Below are 15,570 nucleotides of genomic sequence, written 5' to 3' on the forward strand. Positions count from 1 at the left end.
CTGGTGAGTCTCATTCCTGCTCCAGGGGCACTGGTAGTGTCTCTGCTTCTGTGCCCAAGAAGCTACTGATGATGGCTGGTACACTTCAGCCAGAAGCTACACTGCCACCTTGGGCCACTTTGCCAAGACCATCTTTGATGCCACCTCCAAGACCTATAGGTACCTGACCTCTGGAAAGAGACTATGTTTCCCAAGTCTCCTTATCAGGAATTCACTGATCATCTCATGTAAACCCACACCAGAGTCTCTGTTCAGAGGAACCAGGCTCCAGCTGTGGCTACTACATATACCACATAAGGGTTTTATACCAAAAAAAAAAAAAAAGTCTTTTTTTTTGCTTTGGTTTTTTTTTTTTTTTTTTTTTTGTTTTGTTTTTTTTGTTTTTTTTTTTTTTTTTTAAGGAGAGGAGATGGAAGTTACACAGGAAATTTTAGTTGTTTTTTCTTGATTTGTTACAAACATACTTTATACCATTTCAAAATAATGTCTTAAAGACAGTTGGTTTAAAGTATTTTCAAGTAAAACCTTTAAGAAAAAACATAGACAGAGCTGTGGTCTGTGGTGAAGCTTCTTTACAGGGATGTCACTTTACACATGGGTACAGGCAGGGCTGAAGAGTGACTGGAAAAGTTACAGAGAGTTGCATGCCATACATTAAATCCTACAATATAGCAGAAATGTGTGAGATGCATGTTTCGGACTAAGATGTTAATACACGCCAAAGCTTTCTCACATCAAGTCTTTAGTGGCCAACAAAGACAGTACCGTTGTTTAATGCTTGACAAGAGTCAAGAAAATCTTGTATCCCAAATCTCATTCTTTATACTGATTGAGTTTTTTTTTCCCAGCATCAAATCGGTTCAAATATTGCCTAACTATTCTTTTGCACTGTTATTTTTGCTTATCATGCAAAACACACACAGCAGCACGGCACACTGAGTCACTTGGCATTGAAAAGCATTTTAACAAACACAGGTGTTCGGAGTAGAGGAACATGGGAGTTTGCTTTAGGGGCAGAAAAACATCATGTGACCCCATCTGCTATGAAGACCAATCAATTATATGAGCTTATGTTACCCTAACCCAGAGGAGATCAGACTTGTGTCAATCTTCACTTTTTATACCCAGGGACTGCAGGGTATATACACTTGCTTTTTCCTGGTAGGAGCTGGTGGTGAGTCATGAAAGCCCCTTATTAAGCTAAACATTATTCTTGGATATTGTGTACGTTACAGCTAGAGTGGCTTAAACATTCCAATAATGACTCTTGAGATATAAAGAAATCTTGTGGGCAAGTATTGGTCAAAAAATGGCTTGCAGGGAGTCCTTAGAGTTAATTGTCATGTGTGGCTATAGAGTGACAGTTGATGGTACTGCATTGCGTTCAAGTTCTCAGATAATATCAGTACAAAACAGGTGCTGCATGGGCGAGGTCCACAGCCTTTGGCAAAAGCAAATCCAAAGTCGGTGTCGAGGAACACTTCACAAGCCAGTGTGTCCTGGATTTCCATGAAGAAAGCAGAGATTCAGACAAAAATTACAGCTAAAACCAGGAAACAATCCCAGTGGAGGGGGGGGGAACACAAGAGAAAAATGAGCCCAAGCAACAATAAGGTAGTTAAATGGTCTGAGACAATGTAGGGACTATCTATGTTTAAAATTATAGACAGAGGGACTTCTGGTAAGATGGGACGCTAGATACTATGCCACATAGAGGCTGGTGATAGACAAAGAGTCAAAGGGAAAAGGAACATTTCATCACTCCATCCACTACTTCTCTAACCCATGAGTGGACCTGGTCCATACCCCAGACCACAATGAGACCATCAGACCCACTGCTGTTTTCCACCATCGGACTAGAACTGCTTCTGTGATTATAAACACTACCAGTAGCTGTCTGCACTATAGTGGGGTTCTCCTCTGACCCAACTAGTCAAACTAGGTTCAAAAACTCCAGCTAGGACAGCTACAAAATCATGGCAGTAGAGATTTCATAGGTGTTCCCAGGGTCACCGTCAGTAAAAGGCAAAGCTTTGGGAGCTAAGCCAACTTGGTCTACATAGTAAAATCCAGCTGGAGGTACCCAACAAGGACCTATTTCAAAACCAAGCTAAATCAGAGTCAAACTCAGCATTGTCGCTTTGATGTGCAGTAGTCTCTTGATTCTCAAGGACTCAAGGTTTTGTCACTCTCCTGTGGCTCTATTGGAAGGTGGCAGGAACAACTGATAGGGCTTTTCAAGATTGTGTGGGGACACCAGCTCCCTTCTCCCTCTTTCCTTCCTGGCTGCCACAAGGTGAATGGTTTTGTCCCATGGGGTTTGTGTGCCTCCTACAGAGCCAGAGCAACATAGCCACATGACTATGGATGGAAAACTCCACAGTGTGAGCCAAAATAAATATTTTCCCTTAAGCTGTTTCTTCTGGGTATTTTGACACTGTGCAGGAGTGCTGACTAATTCAAAGTGCAAGGGCAGGAACACCTGGCACTGCCTTATTTTTCTCCATTTTCTTGATGAAATTGGTGACATAATCAGAAAGGGCAGGACAGGACAGCTGTTTATGAGGAGAGGGCTCTGTAGGACACTGCATAATTAACCAGAGTAAGGCATGGCCAATCACCAAGAGTGTGGCCACAATATGGCAAAGCTAGGTTAATCAGAGCTAGAAAAATGGTGAAGGTGGAAATTCCAGGTAATTTCCTCAGCTTATAGCAAAGAGGCAAATAGAATGTGCTAGGGAAGACACTAGCAGGAGAGGCTGAAGCAGCCTAGTAGACAGCTACTGCAAATGCTGAGGACATCCAGAAAGAGGGCAAGTTAAGGTGCCTCTGTGTGAGCCACAGAAAGAGAGGGTGAGAATGAGTAGATAGGGGCTTCATCCCACAGACAAAAACTGAGAGCATTCTTTGAAGAAAGAAAGAAAGCCAGGCACCACTAGATAACAGCAAAAACAAAGTCACGAGGGGGGGCACAGAGCAACCAGCCAAAAGCATCCTCAATCCCTCAGTTTCTTGATAGGGGAAGGAGGCTCAGAAGCTAATCCCAGTAGGTAAGACGGATGAAAGCCAGGCAGTTCCACCCTCTGGACCAGACCACAGACCTCAGATCCAATTGTGGGCTTTGGTGTTAGAGAAAAGCTTCTGGCAGACAGATTAGCTACAAAGAGAAATCCATTTTGACACAGTGGGTGGCCTGAAGAACCTTTGCCAAACTCCATATTAAGAGAGAATTTGTGGTGACCCATAAGTCGAAGAGCCTTGTCCTGCTGTATCCCCCAAGTGAGGAAAGACTTGGAGACACAATGTAGAGAGCCAGGGGGTTGGATAGCGATGAGCTCTAGGGTGTGGTGACCAGAGGCTGGATCAGGCTGGGAAGTGTATGGTGAGAGCTGTGTCTGAGAATAGCTCTCCTAAGCTGACAATAAACCTGGAGTTTGATAACTCTGAAGCCAGGAGGTAGACCAGTTGGTTTTAGTTTATCTGCCTTTCCCTACTCTAAAGCCTAAGGATTCTGATGTTCTAGAAATACCTACATTAGTGTCACCCCAGCTGGGTATTAGTTCCCATGAGGTCTGGATGGTGTGAAGGTAGGTCCTCTGGACATGCTGATCTTAATGGTATTCTTGCTGCACAACACACCAGGAGACACCCCATCAGCTCAGCAGTGTCAATCCCACCCAGAATGACCTGAACAATATCAGGAGGGTGAGAGAGTCGGTGCAGACACAGGACAGCAAAGCTAACTGTGGCCAGATGAGGTTCCTGGTAACACAAAAAAGGAAAACTCCAACTGGATGACAGCCATGGCAGGCACAGACTTCTCCATGACAAAAACCGAAGGAAAGACTAGGGTTCACAGGCTCAGCTGAATTCCACCTCGACTCCACATGCATTACTAGCATCCCCCAGTTCCGAAGGACAAAGAGAAACTGCTCTGATACTTCATTTTCTCCCCAACATAGTCAGCAGGTATTTTACAGTTTTTGTGATTTTTCTTTGATTTTCTTTTTGTCTTTCTGTCCCTGTGTTTTCTCTTTGCCTTCATTTAGTAGTATTTCAATCTTATCTTAATGGCTTTAAAGCATTCACCGTTTCATTTTACTCCTGACATTTACAAATTCCATTTTTGAACTTTTTCCACTATTGTAAAAATCTTCCCTTTCTCTTTATTTTTCCCCTTTGTTCTCACTGCAAACAGTACTCTACACTTCCGTTCTTCCTTTTCTCCTTTATCAATTTAGCCTTGTTTCTCCTTTAAAAATTTTTTTTCTTGTCTCATTTCTATATTTTATGCATTGATTGTTTCTCAACTTACCCTAAATCAACCTCTCTCTCTCTCTATATATATATAGATATATATATCTATATATATTATATATGTGTGTGTATATGTATGTATGTATATATGTATGTATATATATATTATATATGTGTGTGTATATGTATGTATGTATATATGTATGTACATATATATATATATATATATATATATATATATATATATATATATATATATACAGGCAGGCAGGGAGGCAGGCAGACAGACAGACAGACAGACAGATCAATAGATAGACTGATAGATAGTAGGCAGACAACCATAGACAAGGCTGGTCTTGAACCTGTGACTTCTATGCTTCCACTTCTCAAGTGTTGGGATTAAAGCCTGTGCCATTACAACTAGCATCACAGTTTTCTTGGATGTATCACAGACAGATAAAAGACAGATTTTTTTGTTATTATGTCAGAGGGTCTTACTCTGACATAATACTTTTTGCCATCCTGGAACTCACTGAGATTAGGGTGGCCTCAGACTTATACATTCACTTGCCTCTGCCACCCGAGTACTGGGACTAAATGTGTGTGTCACCACACCCAGCCCAAAGGCACTATTTAAAAAACCAGCCTACATGCTGTTCATTGGATAAATTCCTGAAATATATTGGAAAAAATGTTTGAAAGTATTAGTATTTAACACATACCAACAATTACAAATGAGTAGGACAAAGGCAAAAAGTAAAAAGACAAATGGACGACGCTGTTTGGGTAAATTACAGAAGGAACTCAATTACATATCAGACATTTACAGAAATATGTAATCTAGGGCTAGAGGGACGGCACAGCAGTTAAGAGCACTGACTGCTCCTGCAGAGATCCTGAGTTCAAATCCCAGCAACCACATGGTAGCTCACAACCATCTGTAATAAGACCCAATGCCCTCTTCTGGTCTGTCTAAAGACAGCTACAGTGTACTCAAAAATAAATAGATAAATATTTTTAAAAATTAACCTTAGCAATAGTTAACGGAATATAGAATACACCATATACAGCAGCTACGTTGGTAAGACAATCATGTGGCTTATGGTTCCAGGTTTAGTGGCAAGAATATGGGAGAATAGAAAATCTTGCATGATTGGCAGAAATGTAACTTGGTAAATCATTGTATCGGGTAGTGTCATAATATCTAATTCAAACTGATTACATGTCAACTTATGATCAATGTTCTAGCAAGACTTATGTAAACACACAAAGATATATATAAAGATATATACATATATATAAAAAGATATATATCTATGTATTTATGCATAAATATGCATGTTTGCAGGAAAATCTCCATACAGCACAAAAGAGTGAATTGTAGAACATGTATATACACGTTCACACCAATACACACTTGCATGTGCATACACACACACACACACACATACACACACACAGCATTTCTAGCTCAAAAATGTAAAATATGAGGTCCTCCAAGGCCTGTAACTTTTTGACCATTGACATGTCAGGCCACAGATGACTTGTGGCATATCTGACTTCTGATGGTTCAGTGTATACATGGTTTTGTTTATGTGCAAATTACTTAAAATGTTTACTTAAGGTACTTTCAGGTATATATGACACATCAATCTACTTTGTGTTTGTGCTTGGGTCCTAAACCCAAGACACCTCATTATTCATACATAAAGACTTTAAAATCTGAAAAAAATTCAAATTCTTAAACATTTCTCTTACTTAGACTTTGGGATAAAAGGCACTCAACGTGCAGGATGATATAAATGTGTATATAGTATATAGTAGCACCTGTAATGTTGTATGAAATGTTATAGTTAATATGTAATATGTACACAGATATCTTAAACCTCCTTGTAAAATTATATGTAAATACTAATAAGTAATTTTCAATTCCCCTCTCATATGGTTGCCAACAATATCCCTCCCTTTGATAGATATCTATTAAGTATCTATCTCTCTTTGTTTTAAAATCTTTTATAGCTAGACATTTTCAATGCTGAATATGCACCAGTAATTACTGAAGGGACCAGAAAATAAAAAGCAAACCAAGGCAAAGTGCTAAAAAACACAGCAGTGAAAATCAGGATATAACTAGCAGCAGAAGTCTAACCACAGTTGCGTAACGGAAGGCTCTACCTCCTTAGGAAAGAATTAATGTTTAGTCAATGGGTTGCAATCACTAGTAGGGAGGGAATGCTATGAAACGTTATTTCAAACCCAAATTAGAATCAACTGGCTTTGGAATGTCATAACCCCACGGTGTTAGTTGCATTGGGCAGTAGCAACACAAATCTAAATTGAGGCTACTACAGCCTTGGCTCCTAAGGAAATTGGCCCCCTCTCCTTGACGAGTGTGGTTAATTGGCTTGCAGACTCAGGTTCCTTCCCAGCCCAAGGCTGACTTCTCAGTACACTGAATGTTCCTGTACGCATCGCTGAAAAACAAACACAGGCTCAGGTCACTGGAAAGGTGAGAACAGCCAGCAAGCTGGTGAGGAGGTCACAGAAACAGCCCGGGCTGTGTGTCTTTAATTTACCTTTCACTGTCCCGCTGAGAAGAACAAAACAAGCCGCAGGTGCTGTGTTGATCCAGGCCTGACTTTTGACATAAAATCTTAGGGAAGTCCTGCTTTTGACACGACCTACACATCAGGTGCTTACATTTTAAATCGAAGGTCTAGTTAAAATCTGGCAATAAACTGATTTTGAAGTCAGCTCTCCAAACAGGTCTTCGGTGCCATCGGAACGCATATATACCACAGTTTAGCCACGGCTTCTTTTTCTGTAAATGAGTCTTGTGTCTCCCAGGGTACACATTGCAGAGATTAACCCAAAATTCAGATTCTGCTTTGCCTTGAAGACCCTGAGCAAATTCCTGTCCTTGGCCTCCTGACCTTGGCAGATTGCACAGGTGTTACTGGTTAAGTGGGAGGATCTTCTGTGAGTTCGGGTGCTTATAGGATCTCTGATCTCACTCTGAGCTTTAACTTCCTAACTGAAAGCTAGGGAAATAATAACAGTCTCTTCACAGGATTGTTAATGAGATTTAAATGTGGTGTGGCACAGAAACTGCCTCGACCCAGCTCAGCCCAGGGGGATCTGATGCAGGCACGAATGTAACACATTCTCCTAGATATTTCATCTTCTCTCATCCGTCCTTCAGATTTCCATCCCAGACTGAATGCGGTCATTATTTTTGAAAGCGGTTATTTTGAGCTTAGTGAAAAGCTTTAAGATTTGATTCCCTACTGCTATTGATTTAAAATACAATATGCTTTTTTCAGGAAGATTAACTTTTTCATTTTTCTTTTCCTTTTCTTATTTTTCATTTTAAATTTTGTCTGATATCCTGAGTTTCATACTTCCTTTCTCAGAAAGTAAGAACAGAGCAGTCTAAAAATGAAAGTCCAGCATATTCTGAAGCCCAGCATTTTTAGTCTTAAATAACTCTATTGACCCTGCCATATGACGCTATGATGTCACTGGCTTTTGAGTTGTCTGTTGATTTTCTGTGGTACTGTGTTTACATTAAAGTCATCCATTAGAGCATACATATATGTGTGGTGGTGTGTGTGTGTGTGTGTGTGTGTGTGTGTGTGTGTGTGTGTATAAAATGCATGAGTGTTTTCCTGAATGCTTGTGCAGTTGTGTCCACAGAGGCCACCTGACAGTGTCAGATCCCCTGGACCAGGAATTACAGGTTTCGAGTTACCATGTGGAACTTGGTACTGAATCTGGGTCTTCTTCAAAAGCAACAAGTGCTTTTAACTGCTGAGCTATCTCTCCAGCCCTAAGCACAGGATACTTCATGTTTGGCTCCGTTCTATTCTCATATTCCCAGGAAGAAAAGCCAAGGTGTAAATAACACTGTTTTCATTTGGATGCTGCTGGAAGAACCAGCTTTTCCTCTCACTTCTTAGCTCCAGGAGTAATAGACTGTATTTTTCGTCACTCTGACCACAATATCTGGTATAAACAACTCAAGGAAGGAAGTATTTATTCTGCTCGGTTTCCATGAATCATGGTAGGAAAAGCAAAGACGCCAGCCGCATTCATGACGGCGAGAGCATGTTGCAGAGATGCCTCAGGATGGTCCATGGAGCACAAGCAAATCTAGAAGTGGTGGTGCAGTGGGCAGGCCATATAACCATACAACCTACAAAGGTGCATCTTGAGTGATCTGCTTTTCTCAGACCTTCCCTACAGAAAGTCTCACATCACCATTTCCTAGAGAAAGCAGCCCCCGACGAAGACTGACCATTGCCTGTAGAGCACTTTTAGATTCAAAGCACAATATCCCTTCCCTAGTCCTCAAAGGCTCATGACTATCCATAATATAAAAAGCACTTAAACACAGCTTTAGGGGTTTCAAGGCTGTTAAGTGTCAAAGTATAAGTTTTCCTCTAAGGCTCAAGGCCAGCTCTATGTCGGTGAACCTGTGTAAAATAGAAAAAGAGAAGGTGTATTTTTCCAATGTACAATGCCACAGAGTAAGCATTCCTATTCTCAAAGGAAGGAACAGGAGAATAGCAAAGAAGAGCTGGACCAAAACCTAAAAAGGAAACATTAAATCCTGTGGCTTTCCTGACTACAATCCAGGGAGTGTGATGATGTCGTGTGAACTCCGTAGGCTTGAATGCCCCTATAGCCTTGCTGCTTACAGTCTGCCTGGCCCGTCTCCACTCATTTTCTAGAGATTGCTAACTAGAAACTTGAAAGAACTCTGAATGATAGAGGAAATTCACTCATGCAGGGGTGACTCAAAAGAGACCTCACCTTCTAGGTTGAGAGGGAGCAAACGGGAAACACAGGACTTCCTGTTTCACTCCAAAGGATGAACTTCCAGGGAGAGGGTGCAGCATACATCCAAGCAGTCATACCTGAACGTCTAGGTTCTAAAGGTCTAAAGAATCACACAGAATTATTCACAATACAACCCTTTTGTCAGCCCCAAATTTCTCTGGTTTTCTTCTTTTGTATCACAGTGATCATAATGACTGAACAAATAATTAACAAGGCAAAGATTTGTATGGGCTCATGCTTTCAGAGAGTTTCTGTGTCCTGATGGAAAAGAATCACTGGCGGGTTCCTTCTACCTGGCTCTGGAGGGGCTTCAGTGCAAGAAGTTCTCTACTGGTTTCAGCCATGTTCAACACATTCATGAAACACACCCCTGTCTACTAAGGCAGCGATTCTTAATCCCTGGTTTGTGACCCCTTTAGGGGTTGAACAACCCAAAGTAGAAGTTTCTGCTTGTGTCATGTGATGCAGACTTATGTATTTTGTTGAAGCAAACTTGCGTGATGTTTTGCTGAGGCAAGACCTGCGTGTGTCGGGGGCATGTGGTGTTTGGAGAGATTATAAATAGGACCCAATGGGCAGTGACAGAAGGCTTTCATAGCTACCCTTGCAATGCGAGTTGATTTTGAGAGAGCCATGGCAGAGAAGTCTTGGCATTTTGACTGGTTCTTGTCATTGCTGCTGACTCATGACAATTTGGTGGAGGCCTGGTGGTTTCTGCTGAATTATGCCACCACTGTTGATTTGTGTTTGGTATCCTGACACTACTGAACCAGACTATTGATATCCTAACAAATGAATATTGGAATCGCCCCTAAGAACTACTTCTAAACCAATCCATAGGCCCTTGTCCTATTTACCATCTTTTCTCTCCTATCTTTGGACTAGAAGTGGGGATGAAGTATTTGTAAACCCTTATTAAAAGTAGTGTTTAAAAAAAAAAATCTAAGCCTACATGACCCATTCACAGGTATTGCATATTTATATTATGATTCATAACAGCAACAAAACTACAGTTATGAAATAACAAAGAAAGAATTATGATTGGGAGTCACCACAACATGAAAAACTGTATTAAAGGGTTGTAGCATTAGGAAGGCTCAGAAACACTGCACTAAGGCTAGCCAGCCTAGCACTCTCTCAGAGCCCATAAACAACATCCAAGAACCTCACACAAACCACAGACAATGTTTGACTTGCCACTTGACAAAAGAACCAAACCAAAAAAAAAAAAAATGGTAAAAGAACCCTCTTCCCTATTTCCAAAAGACCAAGGAAATGCATTCATACCCACACCATTCCACTGCGTCACCTTGAAGAGGAGGAGTGGACAGAGGGAAGGAGAAATGCTGAAGATTTATCTTAAAGAAAGTTGAGCATGAGGTTTATAGCCACTGTTCCCTGTTCTGATTCCCAGGAGGACGGGAAATAGTGAGAAAGCCTAAATGGGTAATAGAAAATAAGGCATCTTTGGGAGGCTTTGCACATAGCACTGGTAAAATCCATTATTAAAGGAGTTAGGTGCCTATTTATTAACTGTGAGTATTGCAAGTGCACTATAGTCAGTGAAATCTTGTTTGGGCATTCAACTTTTGAAATTTAGTTTAAAAAAAAAAAGAAAAGAAAAAAAAAAAGGCTACCAGTGACATTGCATTGCAAATATTTGGCCATGACAATCATGAAGGACTATTAATAGGACTTCTGGAGTTTCTAAAGCAAACTAATGTCTAGCATTTCACTGCAATTCATCTACAATAAAAAGGAGAGAACTGGAGATGGATTAGGAAAGGAAGAGCAAAAGATCAAGAAAGCTGAATGCTGGGCACAAGACCTGCAGACAGTACAGTCACCACATGTGTGTAGACATAAGGAAGACAAGGCTCAAGAAAGGTGAAAACTTGGGTCTTCTCTTTCCATAGATAACACTTTTTTGTGTCAAAGAAGTAAGAGAAGTAAGAACTTTCTTACTCATGCCTTTATCTGTACGACTTTGTAGACTTCTTGGGCACAGTGTGTGCTTAGTTATTATTACTGAGTAGAGGCAAACCTGTAAATAAACTCTGCAGCACCAGAGTGGATAGACTAAGAAGTTTTTAGAGCTGTAAGCTAGTCACAGGCCAGTAGGGCAATCTGGTTTAAATAGGGAAGTTCCCATTGTTGCCCATGCCTGCCCTTAACCACTCGTCCTGAAGAAGGAAAACAGGACCGGGGTGTGGTATGTCAGTATCATGAGGGGCACGTGTATAAGCTGACGGGTGCCTGACAGGAACAATATTTCTAGAATGGAGATAACTTGCTGAAGGCTACCGTCTCTCAACACAACCAGGCCAGGCACCTTAAGGAGTAGCATCCTGAGGACTGTCTCAGTACAGACGAAAGTAAAAGAGCCAAAGTGGCCATTATTAGCTGTGAATGTTGAAAGAAGTGTTTTAACATTTGATTTTTAAAATACCAGCACACTGAAAAATAAATAAATAAAGGCCACTAGAGTGGTTTTGTTGAGAATACCAAACCTTCTGCAGAGTGACAGAGCTAAAGAGTGCACATGGGCAGCTTTAACTTCGCATGTTTCAGTCTTCCGGACTCAGTAGAAATTGCAGCCATAGGGGAGAGACCTAAAGTCATCATGCTGAACCGGGGGTTGGAGGCAGAACTAAGTCAGGGAGAAACTAGTTTGAGATGAAGGATCCTTGGGGCCAGGCACTGTGGAGGACGGCTGGAAGACTCCCTTCTGCAGCTCCCATACCACAGAGCAGGACTCTGGTAGAGCTAGTGCAGGACCTTTCTGATCCATGCCCGAAGGAGTCCTAAGTCTTTGTTGGAACACAGCCTATGTTTGCAGCTCAGGGGCTGGACCTGAGTTGACTTTCTTCATGCTCTGCCAAAACAAAACGTTCCCTCATTCCTGTTAGACCTTCAGGCAACAGCTCACTCTAAGGGTATGAATTAGTCTTTAGAAGACGGAGATCAGGAGAGAATGATTTCAGATTCCTCAAAAGACATCACCTGATACTGGTCTTTCATAGACCCTCTGAGTCTATTCTAAATGTTCCTTACATGATGACTACTGATCTCAATGCCCAGGGAAGGGAAAAGTTGTTATATGGAGTATATACACTTTACTTGTATCTTACATTATTAGTGACCAGCATCATTGGTTGACAGAATCTGTATTGGAGACAGACATGTTAATTATCCTAATTTGCTCACCGAGATAATTGATTACATAATAACTAATTAGCTAACGCTTTCAACCTGTCAAGAGCAGCTGTAAATGGCAGATGCAATTTGGTGGTCTTTCTCTCTGTTCTATAGATAAACAGGATTCTATAGCATGTGTACAACCAAGTAGAGGGCTACTGTCAATGTTGTCAGTGACTGTTGGGAAAAGCATTGGTTAGACTAGCTCACAGTCTTATATATCATTATAAGCTACAGGCAGGAACCAAGGTCCCAAGTTTGACGACAACTCTTATGCCTAGGGTTATTTTGTTATACACCTATCATTACATTTTCTAAGATAATTTTCATAATGGTTCTTGGATGATTTGGGTAAAATTATAAATGCCTGATAGGCAGTGTCATGGTTTAGGGTACCTTGGTTATTCCCTATCATGCATCTGGATTCCCATTCTGACTATAATGAAACAAAGGTAGCAAAAAATGGTTTTCAGCAGAAAGTGGGGTGACCTACACCTTAAGTTAAGATCCAGGGTATTTGCTCCTTGACGGTAATGCACATTCTTAAACATAAATCCACACACATCAGGAAGTGCTACCATATGCCTGCTTCTATTTAACACTTTTGAGTATTTTAACTTCGGATTTACTTAAATTCCATGATACCAATGTTCTCAAAGCTCTGCTGCATACAGAATGTCAGTGGATTCCCACAGGAACCATGAGAAAAAAGGTCATGATAGATTTCCTCACTCCAGAATGAAGTACACCAGAAAACACAGTGAACCCATAATTTTTCTCTTCCATTTCTTCCCTCCCTTTCTTTTTCCCTATCTTCATTCTTTCTTTCCTTCCCTCTTTATGTCTGCAGCAGGGATTGCTTTACTCCATATGTGTTGTAGAACTCCGTAAACCAGGCTGTCCTCAAACTTCCAGCAACTCCTCTGTTCTAAGTGTTAGAATACCAGCCCTGCACAACCATGGCAGGCTACTATCAGCAGACTTATTTAAAAAAACATATTTTCTGAAAATATTGAGCTATAACTCTCTGCTATCTGCACTGATACCCAGAGACATGGTTTGGTGGATGGTATAGTATTTAGTTAAATAAATAGACCGCAGGAAACCAGCTTTGTTTAATCTTCAGGATGAGCTCAGATGGGCAAAGTTCAGACAAAGGAACCTTTCTGAGGTCCTGAATTGGATGTTCTTCTAACTGCTAATCACAAAGAACAAAAAATAAATAAATAAATTGGCAAGTAGTGGGGCAGGATAGGGAAACGAAACGTTTGAGAACTGAAAGTTCTCAAGAGAACTGGGCACATGTTTGATGAGCCTAACACAGAAGCTGAAAGCAGGCTTGCATTCATGTCCAATTGTCTAAAGCAAATAAGCCTGGGTGCCACACAAACCCTACTATGGGACCAAGGTCACATGCCATGGGCAGGTGCTGGGTTCAAAGTTAACAGGCTAACCAACCTGGCCAAAGGGAAAGAATGCCACACCTTCCAAGGGAGCCTATCTCCTTGGGGAACGATTCTCTGAAAGCTGGGCTGAGTACAAAAGGCCATCCAGGAACAGTGATTAGACACTGTTCAAAATACTCAGGGAAGATTTTACAGGAAATTCCAGAAGGTAACCTAAGTTTGAAGGGAAGGTGTTGTTCTGACTTGAAGCTTCATCTGTGATTAGCTCTGTAGTCTAACAGCAGGCCCTAATATTGCTTTTGTCCTGCTATCTGCCCGATGCAGAACATGGCTTCCATCTTGCCTGCTTCTGATAGATCCATGAGACCTGACAAGAATACGTATGAGAGGTGAGCCATTTTAATCTTTATTGTTTCAATCAGATGAATGTCCCTTGTATTTTATTTTAAATGCTCAGAGGATGTAACCCCCCAGAGAGTTACACATATTTTCATATTGGACATTAAAAAATTGGATTTATGTATTCTAATACTATTCATAAATATAAATCCACAGGGGGAAAAATCACTGAAAATTTTCAATTTTTGGTTTTTGTGGAGTTGGCAAGTTGGTTCCTGTAAGAACATGGGGCAGAGGCTGGTAGATAAAAGAGCTTTCTGAGCAAGTCTGACCATCTGATTTCATTCCCCCAGAACCCAGAGAAAGGTGGAAGGAGGGAACAAACTCCATAAAATTGTCCTCTGACCTCCACATGTGCATTCTGGCATGCCCAGCTCCACACTTTTATAAGAGAACATGATAAAAACATACATAGTAATAATAATGAAAAAAGGGAGAAAAGACAAAGAAAGTGGGTCAAAAGAACTTACAAAAACCATGAGAATTTTAACCAAGCCACGGGAGCAGACAAATTCAAAGTGCAGCCTGGAATTCACTGTGGAGTTCAGTGCTTAATTTCAGGACCATGGGCTGTACCTGAGAAATAATGACAGGGCCCCGTGGTGCCTCCGGCACTCTAACCGTGCTGAGTGCGTTGTGGGGTGATTTCATAAGCCTCATGATGGACGGACTTGACATAGAATCGACTTCTGAAATACCATGGATGTTATTCACCTCAAAGGTAGGCATAAATCTGCCCAAGCTGCCTGCAAATTAAACTCTAATTTCTGCCACCGTTCAACAGAACATAATAGAGCATTAGTCTTCAGGAGGCTTAAGGAACTTTTATACTTTTCCTCTGATTCGCTGAGAATTGTGGGAAATGTCTTGCCATGATGTAAGTGTGTGGTCAGTGCTCTACTTCCAGGCTCAAACAGATCCCTGCAGCCACCTTCATTCCTTCAGGGAAGCCAAAGAGAGATGGAGAGATATGCAAATGAAGGCAAAGGAAAATGAGAAACCTCCTAATTAGCAGTTTTCTTTGGTGATGAATATTTAGAGCAGTTTAGAATAAAAAGAGTTTTTTTTTTTTTTTTTTTTTTTTTTTTTTTTTTTTTTTTTTTTTTAAAAAGCACAGAAAGACGGCTCAGCATGTACGAGCACTGACTGCGTTCCAGAGGTCCTGAGTTCAATTCCCAGCAACCACATGGTGGCTCACAACCATCTATAATGGGATTCGATGCCCTCTTCTGGTGTGTCTGGGGACAGGGACAGTGTACTCATATAATACAAATTCACAGAGGACACAATATGTGTAAATCCATTTAGTGGTAGATGAAGATTTTTACAAAGAGAAAAGTCTTGCCAGAGCCAGGTTCACACTGGTTTGAATTTGGCATGAAGTCTCAAGGAAGGCTTTCCTCAAATATTTTTAAGTTTTTAATTCATCTGTCTTTAGTTGAAAGTGATAATTGACCTGTATTTATAA

The 15,570-nt window shown here is 40.9% G+C and overlaps 1 protein-coding gene across 1 annotated transcript in view; it reads left to right on the forward strand.

Annotated features, from left to right (window-relative positions):
- Window positions 1–15,570, forward strand: part of UPP2 (uridine phosphorylase 2) — a gene marked incomplete at both ends in the record, with an annotated part of 196,587 nt that overhangs the window by 146,211 nt on the left and 34,806 nt on the right. The window contains 1 exon segment of the mRNA XM_080927418.1: window positions 14,028–14,092. Within this exon segment, the coding sequence (XP_080783544.1) occupies window positions 14,028–14,092 (65 nt within the window).

The sequence above is a fragment of the Micromys minutus genome, assembly GCF_963924665.1.
Source record: "Micromys minutus genome assembly, chromosome: 13".
Classification (NCBI taxonomy): Eukaryota; Metazoa; Chordata; class Mammalia; order Rodentia; family Muridae; genus Micromys; species Micromys minutus.